The sequence below is a fragment of the Strix aluco genome, chromosome 2 (genome assembly GCF_031877795.1).
Source record: "Strix aluco isolate bStrAlu1 chromosome 2, bStrAlu1.hap1, whole genome shotgun sequence".
Taxonomy (NCBI): Eukaryota; Metazoa; Chordata; class Aves; order Strigiformes; family Strigidae; genus Strix; species Strix aluco.
Window position 1 is genome coordinate 2,082,669 of NC_133932.1, and position 16,718 is coordinate 2,099,386.

General features: G+C 40.3%; 1 protein-coding gene across 1 annotated transcript in view; it reads right to left on the reverse strand.

The window, feature by feature from the left end:
* CFAP44 (cilia and flagella associated protein 44) overlaps positions 1-16,369 on the reverse strand; it is a 46,782-nt gene extending 30,413 nt beyond the window's left edge. The window contains exons 1-11 of the mRNA XM_074816776.1: positions 16,124-16,369; positions 10,358-10,450; positions 9,318-9,495; positions 8,109-8,271; positions 6,982-7,084; positions 6,444-6,660; positions 4,779-4,893; positions 4,099-4,263; positions 2,360-2,515; positions 1,742-1,789; positions 561-660 (exon numbers count right to left, since the gene is read on the reverse strand). Of these exons, the coding sequence (XP_074672877.1) occupies positions 561-660; positions 1,742-1,789; positions 2,360-2,515; positions 4,099-4,263; positions 4,779-4,893; positions 6,444-6,660; positions 6,982-7,084; positions 8,109-8,271; positions 9,318-9,495; positions 10,358-10,450; positions 16,124-16,139 (1,354 nt within the window). The 5' untranslated portion in view covers positions 16,140-16,369. The remainder of the gene's footprint in view (positions 1-560; positions 661-1,741; positions 1,790-2,359; positions 2,516-4,098; positions 4,264-4,778; positions 4,894-6,443; positions 6,661-6,981; positions 7,085-8,108; positions 8,272-9,317; positions 9,496-10,357; positions 10,451-16,123) is intronic.
* Between the last annotated feature and the right edge of the window lie 349 nt (positions 16,370-16,718).

Consider the following 16,718-nt stretch of genomic DNA (forward strand, 5'->3'; position numbering starts at 1 on the left):
TCTTCTTTCAAAGCTTGATAAAGCTAACTGAGAGACCTAAATTGCACTATTTATATAAGTTAAATAAATATGTCTGTAATTACATGTTAGCTGTTGTTGAGACCATGATAGCTATTGCATTTTCTAAGAAAGCCACAAATATTAGCATTCACAATGACTTACACAATGCTAGAGATATATGTAATTCCTTACAAAACAAAAATCCCAACGCTTATCAATCCAGAGCCTTGAATACAAGTGCTGTGATTCAAACCAAATGTTTCATCTTTTCAGCCGTTCCTTCAGAACGAACAGAATTTACAAAGTTTCCCATTAAAAATTTCTCTCATTAAAATCCCAGGCTTTTAACATGAAGCAGTCTTAATGCATTATTTCAAAACATTAATGATTTGTCTTAGCTATTAAAGAACTGATCCCAGCAATAACAATTGTCTGTAAAGTGACTTTTCAAGAGCAAATATACAACTTCAGTTCAAAACAGAATAGTTCCAAACCAAGCATCATTGCTCTTCAAAAACAATAATTACAGTGCTATGAGGGGAAAGGAATAGTGTACTTACGGTCAAGAGCAGTGGTGGCCATAAGGTATGTAATGGGAGAGACACTCATGGCCTCAATCCTGCCAGAGTGAAAGGTATACAGGCACTCTGGATCACGGGTCTGCGATGCAAAACAGAACAGAAATTCTGCTACACTCTGGAGCTGCACTTACAAGGTATTACCAGCCATACCAACAGCAAACCTGAAAAATCTAGACAGGTGCTGTCTGCGTGAACAAAATTGGGCATGCATGAGGTATCTATATGTAATTCCCTTTTTTTTTTTTTCTTTATTTAAATGTTCATAAGAAGATCATGAGCAAAGTCAATGTAAGAACATTAAGTTCATTTAAAATTCCATCATTTTCTGTGTGAAGATAAAGGGAAATGCCTTTCATTAAGTGGTTTCAGGCTTGGAATTAGTATTTTTAACAAAGAGCTGTTGCTGTGAAGGAAAAGAAAATGCTCTCAAGCCTAGGGCTTATGCTGCCTGGGAAATAATTTCATCATCCAAGGAATTCTAGCTTTTGCTATACATTTTTTACATTAGTTTTTATAGTACACTTTGTACATCTTTCATTTACCATAAAATACTTGAAATGTCATTTTACCTGTTGCCACAGAACTTTATTCCACTCAGAAGGATAGTTCCCATTTACTTTAATATGTTCAGGAGCAAAAATTAAATGCCCCCGTTTTAACTGTGCCATCTATTTCTCCATGAAAATCATCTCCAGCAGTAACACTAGCAACCAGTAGGATAAATCATGTGAAGTGCCTTCCATCTTCTCTGTTTTTCCTAGTTCTTCGTGTCATTTAGAGACAACAGTAAGGATTGTTTCAGACAGACACCTATCTAGATAGGCTATATCAATACTCCTTGAACTCATTTCCTGCATCCATGCAACTTCTATTACCAGTTTATGAGAACAAAACTCCTTTAAGGTAACTTGAACTTGGCAGCCAAAATATCAGGAATCAAATATAAAATTACTTTTTACAATCCTGCACAATCATTATAATCAATAACATTATGAAAATAAATTTTTAAGGAAAAAAAAAAATCTTTTTCGATGCTAAAATTTTCAACCGTGCAGCTTCATAAAACACAAACTTCATTGCAGATGCATCCAGTATAGTTAAAGGAAGTTATTGCAAAGGAATTGAAGAAATCAGAAGAAAGAAAAAGAAAACAAACTTACCATATTTGAAAAAGTCAAATCCAGCTTCCAGATTGCTCCATTAGTATCCTGAAGAACAAACAAAACATGTAACTTGAATATTTTCAAACTCAATTTGGAAATAAAACTGCCCACAGTAGACTCCTTAAAAATTCCTTAATGATTATCATTGTGAAACTGAACTGACTGAATGTGGTGATGTTGGTCCTATCAGTCCTATCCATCAGTTCAAGACGAAAGAACCTTTTGATATTCTCCTGCTCTTATGCAGTTCTGGCTCTGAAAAACAGTCTGACGTGTTAGTATACACTAAAAATATAGCATAGCATAGCATAGCTCAGTTGGAAGGGACCTACAACAATTATCCAGTCCAACAGCCTGACCACTTCAGGGCTGACCAAAAGTTAAAGCATGTTGTTAAGGACATTGTCCAAATGCCTCTTAAGCACTGACAGGCTTGGGGCATCGACCACCTCTCCAGGAAGCCTGTTCCAGTGTTTGAAAGAAGAAGATGATTATATATATATATCCAGAAGAAGATTGAACTCTACCAAAAAGAAACATACTAATTTGTAGTGGATTCCACCTCCCTCATTCTGTGTTTCTCCACAGGGGTGTATGTACTTGAGTGTGTCTTACCTGAGCGTACCAAACGGGCTGCCCACGGTCATGAACTTTTGACACAAAACTCAGACTGACATTCTGGCCAATGTGAAGTTCATTCATAGGCTCCACCTCCACTAACCCTGTGTCATCCACAGCATCAGCAGTATCTATTGTCTCAAAGTTCCACACCTTCATGGCATTGGAAGCATAAACCAAAAAAAAGGGGTTTTATAAGGCCAGGTTATGTCTTCATACACAATTAAGACAGAAATTCAAAATTCTAAGAAACTAGGGGAGTGTGGATTCTACAGGCAGAGTCTGAAACCTGTCACATCTGCCTCGCTGCTTAGAATGTAACCTAGAACAGTGACAATCAGCAACTGCTATCTGCTATGTTTGGGTGCAATGCAAAGTATATGTAAAAGTTCTCTGTCCAATTCTGAATCAATGGTGGCTTCAATTCAGCCCTGGCCCTAGCAGAGCTACGCACGGCAGCCTCAGAACTATAGAGAGTAAACGATGACTGCCTGCTCTCCGCATCGCTCATACTGAGGTAGCACAGAAGAAAGAATGGGAAATGTAACACGTCCATGTTCTGGTCTGTGGGATAAGACCAAGACATCAGTTGGCACCCTTATAACCAAGTGAATTTTCATAATGGAATATCAAATAATAAAACACAGCAACAACAAAAACTCCAGTGCGTTTCAAACCCTCCGCTGTCTACAACAGTCAGCTTCCCGTTGATTATCTGGGTCTTTCACACATCAGCAGAAGACACATCATGTCTTCCCTTAAAAAGCAGGCAAACAAGATTGCAAAATCCTTGATAATTGACAGGTGAGATCAGAAACTGGTGGTATGGATAAGGAAAACTTTTTGACCTTAATTTCTAAAATTATATGTTAACTTCAGGATGCTTTTTCTTTTAAATTGTTCCTCTATTTCGGTATATGTATCTCTGAGATGCTAGTTAATTTCTATGTCATTTTAACATTAATAATCTGAGCTTTCAAATACTCAGAAAATGAATTTCAAACATTGCTGTAGTTTATCCTTCGAAATAACACCAGATGTATTAATAGGCCTGAAAATTATAAAGATTAACCAAAAGTACGCATGAAAAAAAATGTTAGAATTGCAAGAACAAAGTTGTTAGACAATCACTGAAAATTATTCTGATTTACTAGAGTAAAAGATGATTTATTTACTACTATTAAACAGAGAATATTGCATGAACACTATCTGATTCAAACATATATACTGAGATGTGCTCTTCACAGAATCACAGAATCATCTAGGTTGGAAAAGACCTTGAAGCTCCTCCAGTCCAACCATGAACCTCACACTGACCGTTCTCAACTCCACCGGATCCCTCAGCGCTGGGTCAACCCGACTCTTCAACCCCTCCGGGGATGGGGACTCCCCCCCTGCCCTGGGCAGCCCATTCCAACGCCCAACAACCCCTTCTGTAAAGAAATCCTTCCTAACATCTAGTCTAAACCTTCCCTGGCGCAACTTGAGGCCATTCCCTCTTGTCCTATCACTTCTTACTTGATTAAAGAGGCTCATCCCCAGTTCTTTGCAACCTCCTTTCAGGTAGTCGTAGAGGGCCATGAGGTCTTATTCAGTTTGTTCTAAAAATTCATTCTCAGAAAGAAACTGCACTACAAAACCGCCTCCATAAGCAAGCCCCAGTAGAGAAAATATGTAACATTTACCTGCTGACCATAAATGTGCACACCTAAAGGCAGAGCAGAAGAAGAACTCACCCGAATGAAGCCATCTTTTCCAACAGTGACAAGTTCTCCTTCATCCAGAACTAACTGGCTGACAGGACCATCGTGACAGGGCTTGTGTCCAGCTCGACAGAGCTCTACTTTAATGAGGTCCTCTTCCCAAAGCAGAAAGTTTCCCCACTCAGTCCCTGAGATAACCTTCAGTGCAAATGAAGATAAGCACATAAGCACCTGCACTTAACCCTATTCAGGAATATTGGCAACAAACTAGTTAACATTTATGGCTTTCTTCCACGAAAGCATCAAATCGATAGCAATGTACAGATATTTGCAAAAGAATGTGTAAAGGATGAGAAGATTCAACTTTTTAGCAATGTGACATCATTTACATGCACTGAAGTGGTTAAAGATTAGGGCTAACAGTCTTTGTATTTCTTTACAGTAACGTTTTCACTACCCTGTTGGAGGAGTCGCAGCTCTAAGCCAACAGAGATCTTTTGTCTGGGAATTACAATACTAGCTGTACTTTTCAATTATTATAAAGCAAGCCAGGTTTTTGGCAAATTAATGTCAATATTAGCTTATCAGAGCAGCACATTGAGGGACTAATTCAAATCCCTTTGAAGCAAATAGTAACTCTCCAACTTACTCAGTAGACTTTGTATCAAAACCTGAAAGGGAACATAAAGTCAGTTAAACTTTTTCTCACTTACCTTCCCATCAGGGAGCTCCACATAACCTATAATGTCGGTCACTGCTGTTTTTCCAAACCTGCCCAAAGCTCCCTGTAACTTGAGACCAGTGAATGTGAGAGCCATCTTCCAGAACCTGAGTACAGAAAAAACATCACTCTCTGATACATTTCCTGAACACGCTCTTCAGTTCCTCTCAGACATTGTAATAATCTTACCAGGAACGCCTCTGAGGTAAGAGCTGTTCATTTATCATTCTTTTTCACAGGAGATCTTGGGTTTTTCTTTTTAAAATGAGATAAAACTTTGTAATTACACAAACGTTTCCTTATTCTTACCCCTATGAAAAAGCTAGGAAAAGGATTTGGGGTGGGCAGAATGAAGATTAAACTGCCATTTAAAATTAGTTAAGTGTAAAATGCATAGCTATATCTTTCCAGCTACAACACGGAGTTAGGGATACCTATCTTACTCTTGCTGTCTTCTGTGTATGATGCTCAACTGTGTAAATCCAAGGGACCAAGGTCTTCACTGAATTTCATCTAAGTACCCCCACGGACTTGAGCTTGACTATAAAATCTCACTGAGCCAAAGGTTTTATCCTAGATCTTCATAGCTATTTCTATTTCATCATTGTATTTTTAGCAGTATAAAACATAATTTTAAATTACTGCATTACAGAAAAATTAACATCTACTGCAATTAGGAATGGTTCACTGTGTGTGCAGGAGACATTACATTTAAGACAGGTGTTGGAAATGGGAATTTGTGACCACATTTGGGTGAAGGGTCATGTTTATCATGTTATAAAAGCTCTATCGGGGTTTATTCATAGTATTTTAGCTCAAAAGAAATTTTGTAAGAGATTTTGTTTTGTCAGATTTCCATCAATAATGTCTTCTAAACCACATTTGTTCTGGGTCTAAAGCCCTTTGCTATTTCAGACCACCTTGCAACCAGACTATAGAGCAAATCTCCGATTTTTATCTGATTCCTCTGTTAAAATTCAGAGAAACTTTAGATGTGTTATACTTCTAAAGGTATCATTTCTATTACAATAGCATCCAAGTCGTATCTTAAGTCTCTGCTGTATTAACATTGAACGCTGAATAAATACAGAACATAGAGCTAATCCCTGTCCCAAAGAGCTTAAAGTTCTGGTTTATTTTTTATTACAAAAGAAACCATGAACTTCCCAGAGAATGGAATGTATGGAAGCATACATTTTGCAAAGCTTCCTTGCATGCTTTTGGTGCTATCAGAGGGTTTCTGATCCATGACTTGGCAACCAGTTCTAACAGCTGCCCAAAGAGCAGACGAGTACAAGAAATCAAAGGTAGAAAGCCCAGAAGGCACAGGAGGCATATATGCTATGTTATCAGCTAGAAGACATGTATATATAAATATGTTTTATTAATTCTCCCTGGTGTTTGTTGAAATTACAAGAATGGAGCCAGTGGCACCAACATTCAACATCAAGCATCATCCTTTTTGCACAGCAAAGGTGCTAAAAGACTTGGCTGACTGGCTGAAGGACTTGAACTTTCTCATCTTTGTATTTGTAATGGCCAGGTAAAATAGCATTCCTCATTGGTCCATGTTTGCTAATGATACGTTCCTGTTAGTCATCTTCCACATATCATGACTTTAGAGGTGATATGCATTAATCCTAATCAGTAAACCTACCTGATGTGACCTGCTCCAGATGTAGTTAGTTGCTCTTCATTATCAGCAGAGAATGTGACCTTGTAAACATCCTGTGAAAAAGCTTTTGACCTCAACACAATTTTTTCTTGTTTCCAGTCCCAGATAGTCAGCATGTAGTCAGGGCTGCCCCCAACACTGGCCAGCAAAGTACCAGCACTGTTGAAATCAGCAGAAACATAGGCTTCCTCTGTTCCACCTGAAGAAATATAGAAGCCCCAATATACACACATATGGAAAAGAGGAAGAAACGATAAGGAAAATCTACTTAGAGGGAGCTCAACGTTCACTGCAATTATTTTTTTCACTAGGTAATAGCTCTCAGTTGGCTATTTCTACTAAATAAGTTTCCTCCTATGCGATAATGAAAAAGCTTGAAACCAGTGTTTTCTATTTTGCTTTGAAGGACCAAAAGGTTCTATTTCCTTGTAAACTTCTGAAGTGACCCACTACTCCATCTGCTGGGATCTATAAACACTGGCCCATTTGTGTAAAACGAAAACAGAATTTTTTACACTACCTCGCAGTATTCTGTAGGGCCTCAGTGAAGGATAATCGTAGATGATGAGGTTTGGCTTCTTTCCTTTTTCTCCTACTGCAAAGTACTGCTTAGTAGGGTGTGCCTTGAAAAAGCAAAAGTCCTGTTGCATGCTGTAATGACACTTTTGTCTCTATCCAGCTAGTTACTGAGTTATTGTATTTACTTACTCATTAGTCAAAAGATATTGCTGTAAATTCTAGGTTATATTTTTCAGTGCGTTTACTCTGAACAACTGCCAATCTATTGCTCAGTATCAGAATGAAGCTACTATGCACACAAAATGGTAAAACCTTTATGCACACAAAACTGTATATTACACATATAATGTAGAACCGCGACAAACTGAAATAATTTGCTTTATCATGTATTCTTTTACCATTTCTACCTCACTCAACCCACTAGCTGATCTTTCCATGAGCAGCATTTGTGTCAGCAGCCATCTCCTCCAGCAGACAGCTGCAGAAAAGCCATCCTGCATGACATTGTTCTGAAGACATAAAGATGTACCACCATTCCCCAGAAAAGGCTGCTTACAACGGAGCAGAACAGTCTGAGGCTGGTGTTCTGAAAGCCTTGCTCATGGGGAATACAACTGAGAGATGGCAGAGCCCTACACAGGGTAAGGTGCTTCAAATCCAGAGGAAGCATTTGAGAGTCCAAGCTCTTGGTAGGAGCTTACTAGAGTGAAATCAGGTATTTTTTTTCCTCATTTATCTAGGAACTTGATTTTCTAAATTTTAACTGCAGGCAAAACACTACACTACTATCAGCTGTGACCAGGAGAGATGAGTGTTCAAAAAACTAATTTTAAAAGCTGATATGAGCCAAAATAAGAATGTAACAGTTCTAAAAATTAATCCCAACTGGCACCTGTCAGTCCTTTAAGTCCCTGAGCCTGGGATTTACGCATGCAGACATTTGTCCTCTGCCCATTATGCTGACGGGCTGAGTAGCCCACACTGCATGGTCCACACATGCCCCTCATCAAAACCATACTTTCTTATGTATATGCATGTGCAGCTGCACCATGTTCCATCAGGCAACCAAATAAATATTTTGCTTCTAGAAAGTGATTAACATCCTAAAACACAAAACAAAAGCCATACCATGATAAACCCAATTCCACCACCACTGCTGCTCCGAAGATAACTTTGAGAATTAGTCTTCAGGTCCAGGAGCACCACTTGGTTGCCTGCTATATACATCAGTGTTTGGCTATCCATCAGCAGCAGGTTTACACTTCTGGTGCAGTCATATCCAAAAGAATGTCTGAGAACAGTTCAATAAGGAAAATATTTGAGGCTGGCTGTCCAGAAAAGTTTATTAAGTGGACAGAAACACTTAAGCCAAAACTGAAATGGGAATACTGAATCTGGTGGCTAAAAGCCTAATGGTAGGAGATAGTTTTGTTCAGTATACAGTGAAGGTAAAATATATCAAGCCTCTATAACTGAGGGGAAGGCACAAGGGAAGACCTTCTAAAGTTCATATTCCATCCTTTCATCTCCACTCCAGGGCACGCTTGCCTCTGCTGGATTCTTTGGGGCTGCAGAAATTCGTAGTCTATTGGTGTTCTCTTTTCAAACAAAATGCAAGAGATGTGCATCAGATTACTAGGAACTGTTTGTTCTACAGACAAGAAATCAAACCAAAGAAGTGCTCCAACTCACTTCTTAAATGTTTACAGGCAGACGTAGAGAAGGGAAGATCCAGTCTTCAGTAGCAACTTGACTGTGTCTGCAGAGAAAACCACCAGCACTTGTGAAAGTCACGTATCATATCTTACTTGACCGTTCCGCAAAGGACTTATTGTAGCTCTTGATTGATGGGCATCACTTCCTTCATTCTACCAGTTTAGATCATCTGAGCACCAGGCTACAAATCTACCTGGTTTCTTCCCCACTTCTCTCTTAGCAGTTCCGTGAGGAAGCATGAGGTACACAGCTGCTCTTCTCCTGCCCTCCTCTCAGCTTCTTGGGGAACACCAGTGTGGCTACACAGAAAGGGAAAGCTTTGCAGAGGATATTCTTATGCTAGTCTTCTGCCTGGTCACATTAACTTGGCCACGATCTAGTTCTACAAGAGTACTTATAACAGTAAGAATTATGCCCAGTAAGAAATGCTTATGAGGTCAAGGCAATGTTTAAAATTAAATTCACCCAGAACCATAACTGGTCAGGATTCTTATCTGTGTCTCAACCAAAGGTATCCCACTAATGCCACATAGGCTACTGCAAATTAGACAAGTACCGTTTTAAGAACATGTATTAAATATCCTTAGCTTTAAATTTGCACAGCCTCAACAGAAAGGATACTTAAAAGTAAGAAGGTTAATTGGTATCTCAGAGTCTTCAGTGACAAGCGGCCGTGAATATATGTCTTCATAGTTATAGAAGAAAGTTTCCGAGATTTTCTCTTCTACCTTCTCAGGCCTTTTTTGTGCCTCCAAGGGTACTTCACTATTATCTTGCTCTTCCAAATCACCTTCTGCATCTCAGAAGTGGGAACATGAAGGAAATTTATATTCACCATAGATTTTAGGCTCCTTGCTGATATTTGCACCTAACTGCAAAAGGGAAGGATTCACACATTCCTTGCCTCCTTCAACAGAGTAATAGGCACTCCATAACCATGTCTTAGTAACATGTCCTGGAACAACCTGTAACAAGCCCTCCCTCAGGTTTCTATGTGAATAGAATACTGTGAATATTCAAAACTGAAAAATTTCAAGAGGAAAAATTTTGAGAGTGTTTTAAAAACACTGATTTTAAAACTCAAGACCTACCAAAGTAGTTCAGTTCAGCTTTGCTTGGTGTTTACGTCTTAGCTTTAGAATCCAAATAGTTTAAATGTCTTTTTTCAGTAGCTATTGAACACACATCATCACACAAAATAATTAGTAAAAACATGTATAACAGACCACCATAAGACACCGTTGTCCCCAAAATGGCATACTGCTAGTGTGTGACCCAGTGTAGTTCTTCGCTGGACAGCAATACAGAATACTATCAACTTGACTTCCAACTAGTCATAAGCACTTGTTAAAAGTACTGTTCAGTTTGATACCTCAAATCAAATCCCCATTACCTACTTTTTAAGCTTTTCACCCTGTCTTGATATATTTTTCTCTCCAAGGTGTCCAACAAAAAACAACCAAAGGGGTCAGAGACCAGCCATGGGAAAGAGCAAAATGAAGTCCCCAAGGTAAGCCAACTGAAAGGGAGCAGTGTCAATTACAGAGCAATAACTGTAACATGATGGCACTTGTCTGAGATGCTGTTCATAACAATAACAGTGAAAAAATGAAAACTAGAAAGTAGTGGCCCACATCTCCTCAGTGGAAAGCAGTACTCACCAATGCTCTCGGCGTCTGACTCCACTTGCTCCACTTCTTCCTCTTGTTCCTCTGCAGCTGGTGATTCCTTTGGAAGACTGGTTTTGCTTTCTTCTGCAAGGGACAACTGGGATTACTCTCTTAGGTATGAATTCCTTTGACTAGTTTGCTCATATATGCCATGTTAAATAAATACATAGTTCTGTAGTAGTAAAAAAAATCCCTTCTGCCCAACACTGGACTTCCTGCCAGTTAGCATTAAGTGTGGGGAGAAATTTGCTTTCAAAAAAACATATTTTAAAATTTAAGGTAAGGAAAGAAACACATAACAGGAAAAAGGTATAATAGGAAGATCAAACAAATGCTGAAAGTAATGCAATATAAGCACCAAAAATCCCTCCAAAGTTTCACAGGAGATTCACAGGTGGATTTTGTTATCCATGCTACCTAGATCAAGCATGTTAGACGACATGCAGAACATCTCTAATAGACACTGGACAGGCATTTCAAGGTGAAAACAGTGTTAACAAGAGAAATACAGGTCTCTGACTGGCAGAGGTAACAAATTGATTGCAGTACTGGCTACAGAGACAGGTCTAAGCAGCAAAAACTTTCAGGGAAGAGACTTTGTGGGCTGAGGGACAGCAGGAATGGCAGACATGGTGGTCAGCCCAGAACTTCACTGGAAGGGGTCATCTTTGACCAGAGTCAAAATGAACTTTGGCAACACCATGAGCAGCAACTGAAGATGAACACATACTAATAAGTAAGAATGGTGGGAGAAGCCAGAAGCTACTGTAGGTTCAGTATTGAAATCACTATATAATGACAGGAAATACTCACGGACACCACTACGATCTGCCTGTGCACGTTCTGCTGGCTTCTCATCATCTCCCTCCTTTTCCCTTGGAGAAGATGGCACGTCGTCTTTACCTGGTGGTGGTGAAGAGGAACTTTTAGCATTTTTGCCTTCATCTGCCATTTAGACCCTTTTCATTTCCTCCCAAATGCTTTGAGATTCCCAAAGATAATATTTGTGTTCTGCCTGCACACTACAAATATGGATAACCCAAAGATATGTCCTAATTTGTAGGGTGAATTCATTGGTTGAGGTTTTAGGACTCCAAGCTCTGTGTACATTGCTACAGAAAGACTAAACATTAAACAGAAAGCTGAAGACAAATTTACATGCTTTGGGTTTCTCTTTAATATACTGGTGGGAAATTTGTTTTTGAGACAAGGCTATTCTTCCACCTTTCTGGTGGACTTCACAAAAATATCAGGAGATAGACATTCTGAGACCATCTAATATCTTGAATGGAGAAGCAGGAGAGATGAACCTTAAGAAAAAAGGTCTTTCTTCAAAACATTCTACGTTCATGAAAAGTGAATTAAAAAAAAACTCCTTTAAACAGCTTAACTAACACCCCCCAGCAATTTTTCAGCTTTGAGACTTATCATTTTCAGAGTGTTACAATTTCACTAGTCACCACTGTCCTCTGGAGTGGGAAAGAGCAACATTTTTTCATATAAAAAACAAACACATTGATCATTTACATCTCTGAAAGAAGCAAAAAAGCACAAGCATTGCTCTTATTCTGAATTTGTTCTGCCTTTTGATTTCAAACATGGTCTCCATTTCCAAATAAAGCACCTTAAAAGGAACATTGACACAATTCTGTACAAATACTACAGCTATAAAATCCTATCAGAAATCAGAAAATTCACAAGTTGAACGTAAAGAAACCTAAATATTCCGAATAACAAATATAGGCAGGATGCAAACAAATCTCTTTTTATGTGTAAGCCTGACTTTGATACCAAGAAGAATCCCTAAAAATGCATTTCCTTGTTTCTGGCTTTGGGTCATTTGGAAAAAGATCTTTTGAGGCATTTCAGACTTTTCAGGTATTTTAGGAAAGGCAAAGTGTCCAAACATAATGCCATCCACCAGAAGGACAGCGAGGGCAAAGAAATATTGTAGACATGTCATTCTTGTCATTATACAGTCATCCTGCCCTACTCAGTCTTCATCCAAAGGTTCTGAGTCTCTGCCAGCGTCTGGCTTTCCTGCGTAATTTCATTTAAGAATTAAAATGAGCTTTTACCCCTCAGGAGTGCTGAGAAAGACTTGAAAATAGACATGCAAAAAGCTTTGCATTCAGAAAACAAATCAAAAGAAAACAATTGCAATATATCTCAATTTATTTAATCAGAGTCCACGAGTTTTTAATGGGGTAACAGAACTGATACCACTGGAGTTGAAGAAATAGTTACAGGCTAGTTGCATAAATATATAGTGGGGTATTCAGAGACCTGAATTCTAATTCCAAACCCAGTAATGACGTGTACAAATTGTATCAGCCATTTCACCTCTACCTGTCTCAGTTATCTCTTGTGAAAAATGAGATAATAATACTTACCCATCTTAGCAAAGTGTTTTGATATCCATAGAGAAAAGTGCTATAAAATTTCAAATTATTGTAACTAATTAGCAATCATTTATCTTCTAAAAATTAAGACTATCATAGTTTTCATTATAAATTAATTCCTATCTGGAAAATGCTTTAGGCTGAAAGGGGGTATGAACATTTCCGCCTGCACTGGTATCTGGGTTCTAGTTAAAGAAAGCTATTGCGATGTTCACCGTGCATATTACTGGGATGGTGTTCAAGCACGACAAATCCTGAATTTAGAGACTCTGAGGAGGCTCAGTGGGGGGACACGTTTACTTTGGTTGCAGATTCTGGATTTCATGGGTTGACTGCTCCAGAAAACTTCTGTGTAGGTTCACTGTGACAAAGGTATACATCTCTCTGAATGCTGATTTTCTTTTCCTGGTTGGTTTTTTTTTTTTTGATACAGTTTTCCTCAGTAAGCTAGAATTAGTGCTTTTGATACTGAAAACTGAGATAGTGGCAAGTAGAATTGGTGTGAAGTGGGGAAAAAAAAAACCAAATTGGCAACCAGACATTTTTGCCAACTCTAGTTATACACTATGCCTGACCAAGACAGTATTATTTTTTTTCCCCTAGTCCTAGTAATTCAAGATTCTGACCTGAAACACTATACAGATCCACACCAGTTCCACCATTTAGCTTTCTAAGAACTGACTCAGGAATGAATTCAGGTTTTCTTTGTTTCAGTGGCCACTACTATAAGCTGTGAATTTCAGCCAAGCTCCATCTTCTTTCAAACCGCCTTTCTCTTAGCTATGTTCTCAAAAGCCACAGATCAACTCAGAACGGAGAAATGTGTTCATCTGGGTATATTCTTTCAGTTATTTTAAAACTAAGATGTTGCTTGGCAATTTTGCTGCCACACAGAATCCTTATATATAGGAGCTTCTCAAAAAATCTCAGTCAATTTGGACACTGAGACATCTCTCATCTCAGACAATTGTCTCATTTATTCGAAATACAGGATAATTAAATCAAATGGGTGTTTATTTGGTAACACATAAACAAATTCACTGAGGTGACATCACTTTCTTTGTATTTTCTCATCCTACATTTTTCCTCTTTCCAGGCAAAAAGTGTTTAAATGTGTAAACTTCATAAATGCTGTGCTTGCCTTCATAAATCCCATGACTGATGCTTCAACTGCATAAAATATATCAGATTAAATAATGATCAAAATGCAGCCTACAGTTTTATTTTAGAAACTGAACCAATTTAGTAGTTATTATTTTAAGCTGTCTCTGCCCCACCATTAACTGTGTGACTGTCCTTAAAAGACATCACCTACAGAAGAGTGATAATCAGTTTTGTCCACTAATTCAGGATATGTAGAAATAGGGAATTATTACTGCAGAAATAACTGCAGTGCTGTTAGTACCAGTAATAAGGAAGAGATTAAAAATTCATCTCTACACTGTGCTACTTCCGCAGGATTTCATTTTTTGGTTCACTCCAACATGTGCAATTTTTTGTAGAAAAGCTTTGGCCACCAGTGGGCTTTGGAAAAAACAAACAAAAAAAAAGTCACTTGTTCTTTCCTTCATGAGGGATTGTCTTGTGTGTTATTCCTTTACCTGTCTTTACTTCACATGAAGGAACTCAGTTTGTCCCAGGACTTTGTTTTGCTTTATTTTTGCCAATCCTGACTCCTCTTCGCACCGTACTATGAGCCTTATGGGCTACCCTCTGCTGTCTTCCTGGCCTGGGGGTAACACTGGCCTAAAATAATGACTGCAACGTTTGGCTGTCATGAGAGGTCTCTGCCTCGGGGAATTACACACTAATCATTTGTTCCAAGCTGGGGCATCTTCCTCGAGTCTAGCTCTTTTTTTGGATGTGGTGGATTTCTTCCCATCTGCCAAGTCCTGCTTGTTTAACTGATCCCAAGATACAGTCCCCTCAGCAGTTTTTCCTGAGTCTTCCATTTCTTTATGAAAAACAGCACGCCACTGAACAACTCTCGCGGCACTCCTTCTAGCCTTCAGACCATATCAGACTACTTCATCAACTTGCTGGGCTGCTGATGAGTGCAACGTGCAAGCAGTGGGGTTTTGCAAAACTCACTCTCATTCAAAAAAAATTAAAGCCTTTTAGTGCTTATATACACAAAGAAAAACATCCAAGTGTAAATCCAGCATAACTATACAGTGCTGTCTGTGTATCATCATCAGTCAGCACTATTACAAAATTAGTAATAAAAGTCAGTTTCAGGCAATCAACCCAAAATGCCAAGGAAGACATTTTTTGCACTGGAGAATACTGCTGTCTCTCTTTCAATAGCTAGAAGACTTGACAGCAAGGAACAACAGAAGATATAAATTCTCACAGCAGTTAAGGTTACATATATAAAATATTTACTAGTCAGAGACTAAGATCAGGGATAAAGCTACAAAGCAGGATCTAGACACATCATCTTTATCATAGCCCCATTGTTTCTTTTGCTCCCCATCAGAGAGAAAAGAGGTGTACAGGGAAGTCCTGCTTAGAACCCTACTATTGCTACGTTGCACGCATTCAAAATATTTTCCTATAAAATTAGAAATAAAATCTAACTCTGATTTCCAACCTTACTACTAAGGTAGTCCTCTGTATGATTCAGATGTCCTAGTTCTGTCTCATGCAAGCAAAAGTTTCAGGTCTCTTAAAGTCGGCCTTGTGAATAAAGGTTACCAGGTTTTTATTAAGCTGAAACTGGAACAGGTGACATCACCACAGTTACTCATTAACTTATAAAGGAAAATCATAAAAATGAACATGAGAACAACACCACGAATGCAACGGGTAATAAAATTAACTGCCTCACACATGGTAAAGCAAAACCCAACACGTTCCAGATGAAGTACGGGATGGTCTGTCTCAGCTGCAGGACATTCATTCCTGTCTCACTTTTCCGAAGTTAAGCATCAGCACGAGAATAAAAGGCTTTTCTCTTCCCAAAGCCTCTGCGCAGGCCCCTGGTCCCACACAGCTCCAGCGAGCCCCGCTGAGGGTGCGGGCCCGGCCCCGCCTCGGCCTGGCGCTCTCCCAGGCCGCCCCCCACCCGGGCACCCAGAGATGGCCGCGGCGGGGCAGCAGCGCCCCGGGACAGGCTGTTTCGCGGGGGACAGCGAAGGGCAGAGCCCTGGGGCTCCTCCGGGAGAGCGAGGGCGGGATCCTGAGGGAAGGGAGCCTCAGAGGGGCCCGGCGGGGCGCGCTGAGGAGAGGCCGCGGGCGGGGCGGGCGCAGCGGGCTGGCTCCCGGCGGTGGGACGCGGGGACACGCGGGGACACACGGGGGGCTGCGGGTCTGAGCCGGGGCGGGCTCTTGTCCCCTCCCCACCACCCGGTACCTGGGGCCGCCTCCATCGCGGCGTTACCGGTTTCCAGGCAACAGCGCTCCGGAGCCGCGGGCTGCGCATGCGCGGGCGGGCGGGGCGGGGCGGCGGCCGTTACCAGGTGTAACGGCGGGGGCAGAGGGGCACCGCGAAACCCCCTTTCCGCCCTGCGTTAGAGGGGATGGTGGGCTTGGTTTTAGGGGTTTTTTTCTTTTTTTAAGGAACATCTCTTTTGAGATGGAGGAAGTTTAGTGAAATGAATTCCCTAAACTTTCTGCCCACGAGGCGAAGCAGGTGTTCCCGTGCGCCGGGCACAGAATCACAGAATCATCTGGGTTGGAAAAGCCCTTGAAGCTCCTCCAGTCCAACCATGAACCTCACACTGACCGTTCCCAACTCCACCAGATCCCTCAGCGCTGGGTCAACCCGACTCTTCAACCCCTCCAGGGATGGGGACTCCCCCCCTGCCCTGGGCAGCCCATTCCAACGCCCAACAACCCCTTCTGCAAAGAAATCCTTCCTAAGAGCCAGTCTGACCCTGCCCTGGCGCAGCTTGAGGCCATTCCCTCTTGTCCTGGCGCTGGGTCCTTGGCTCAAGAGACTCATCCCC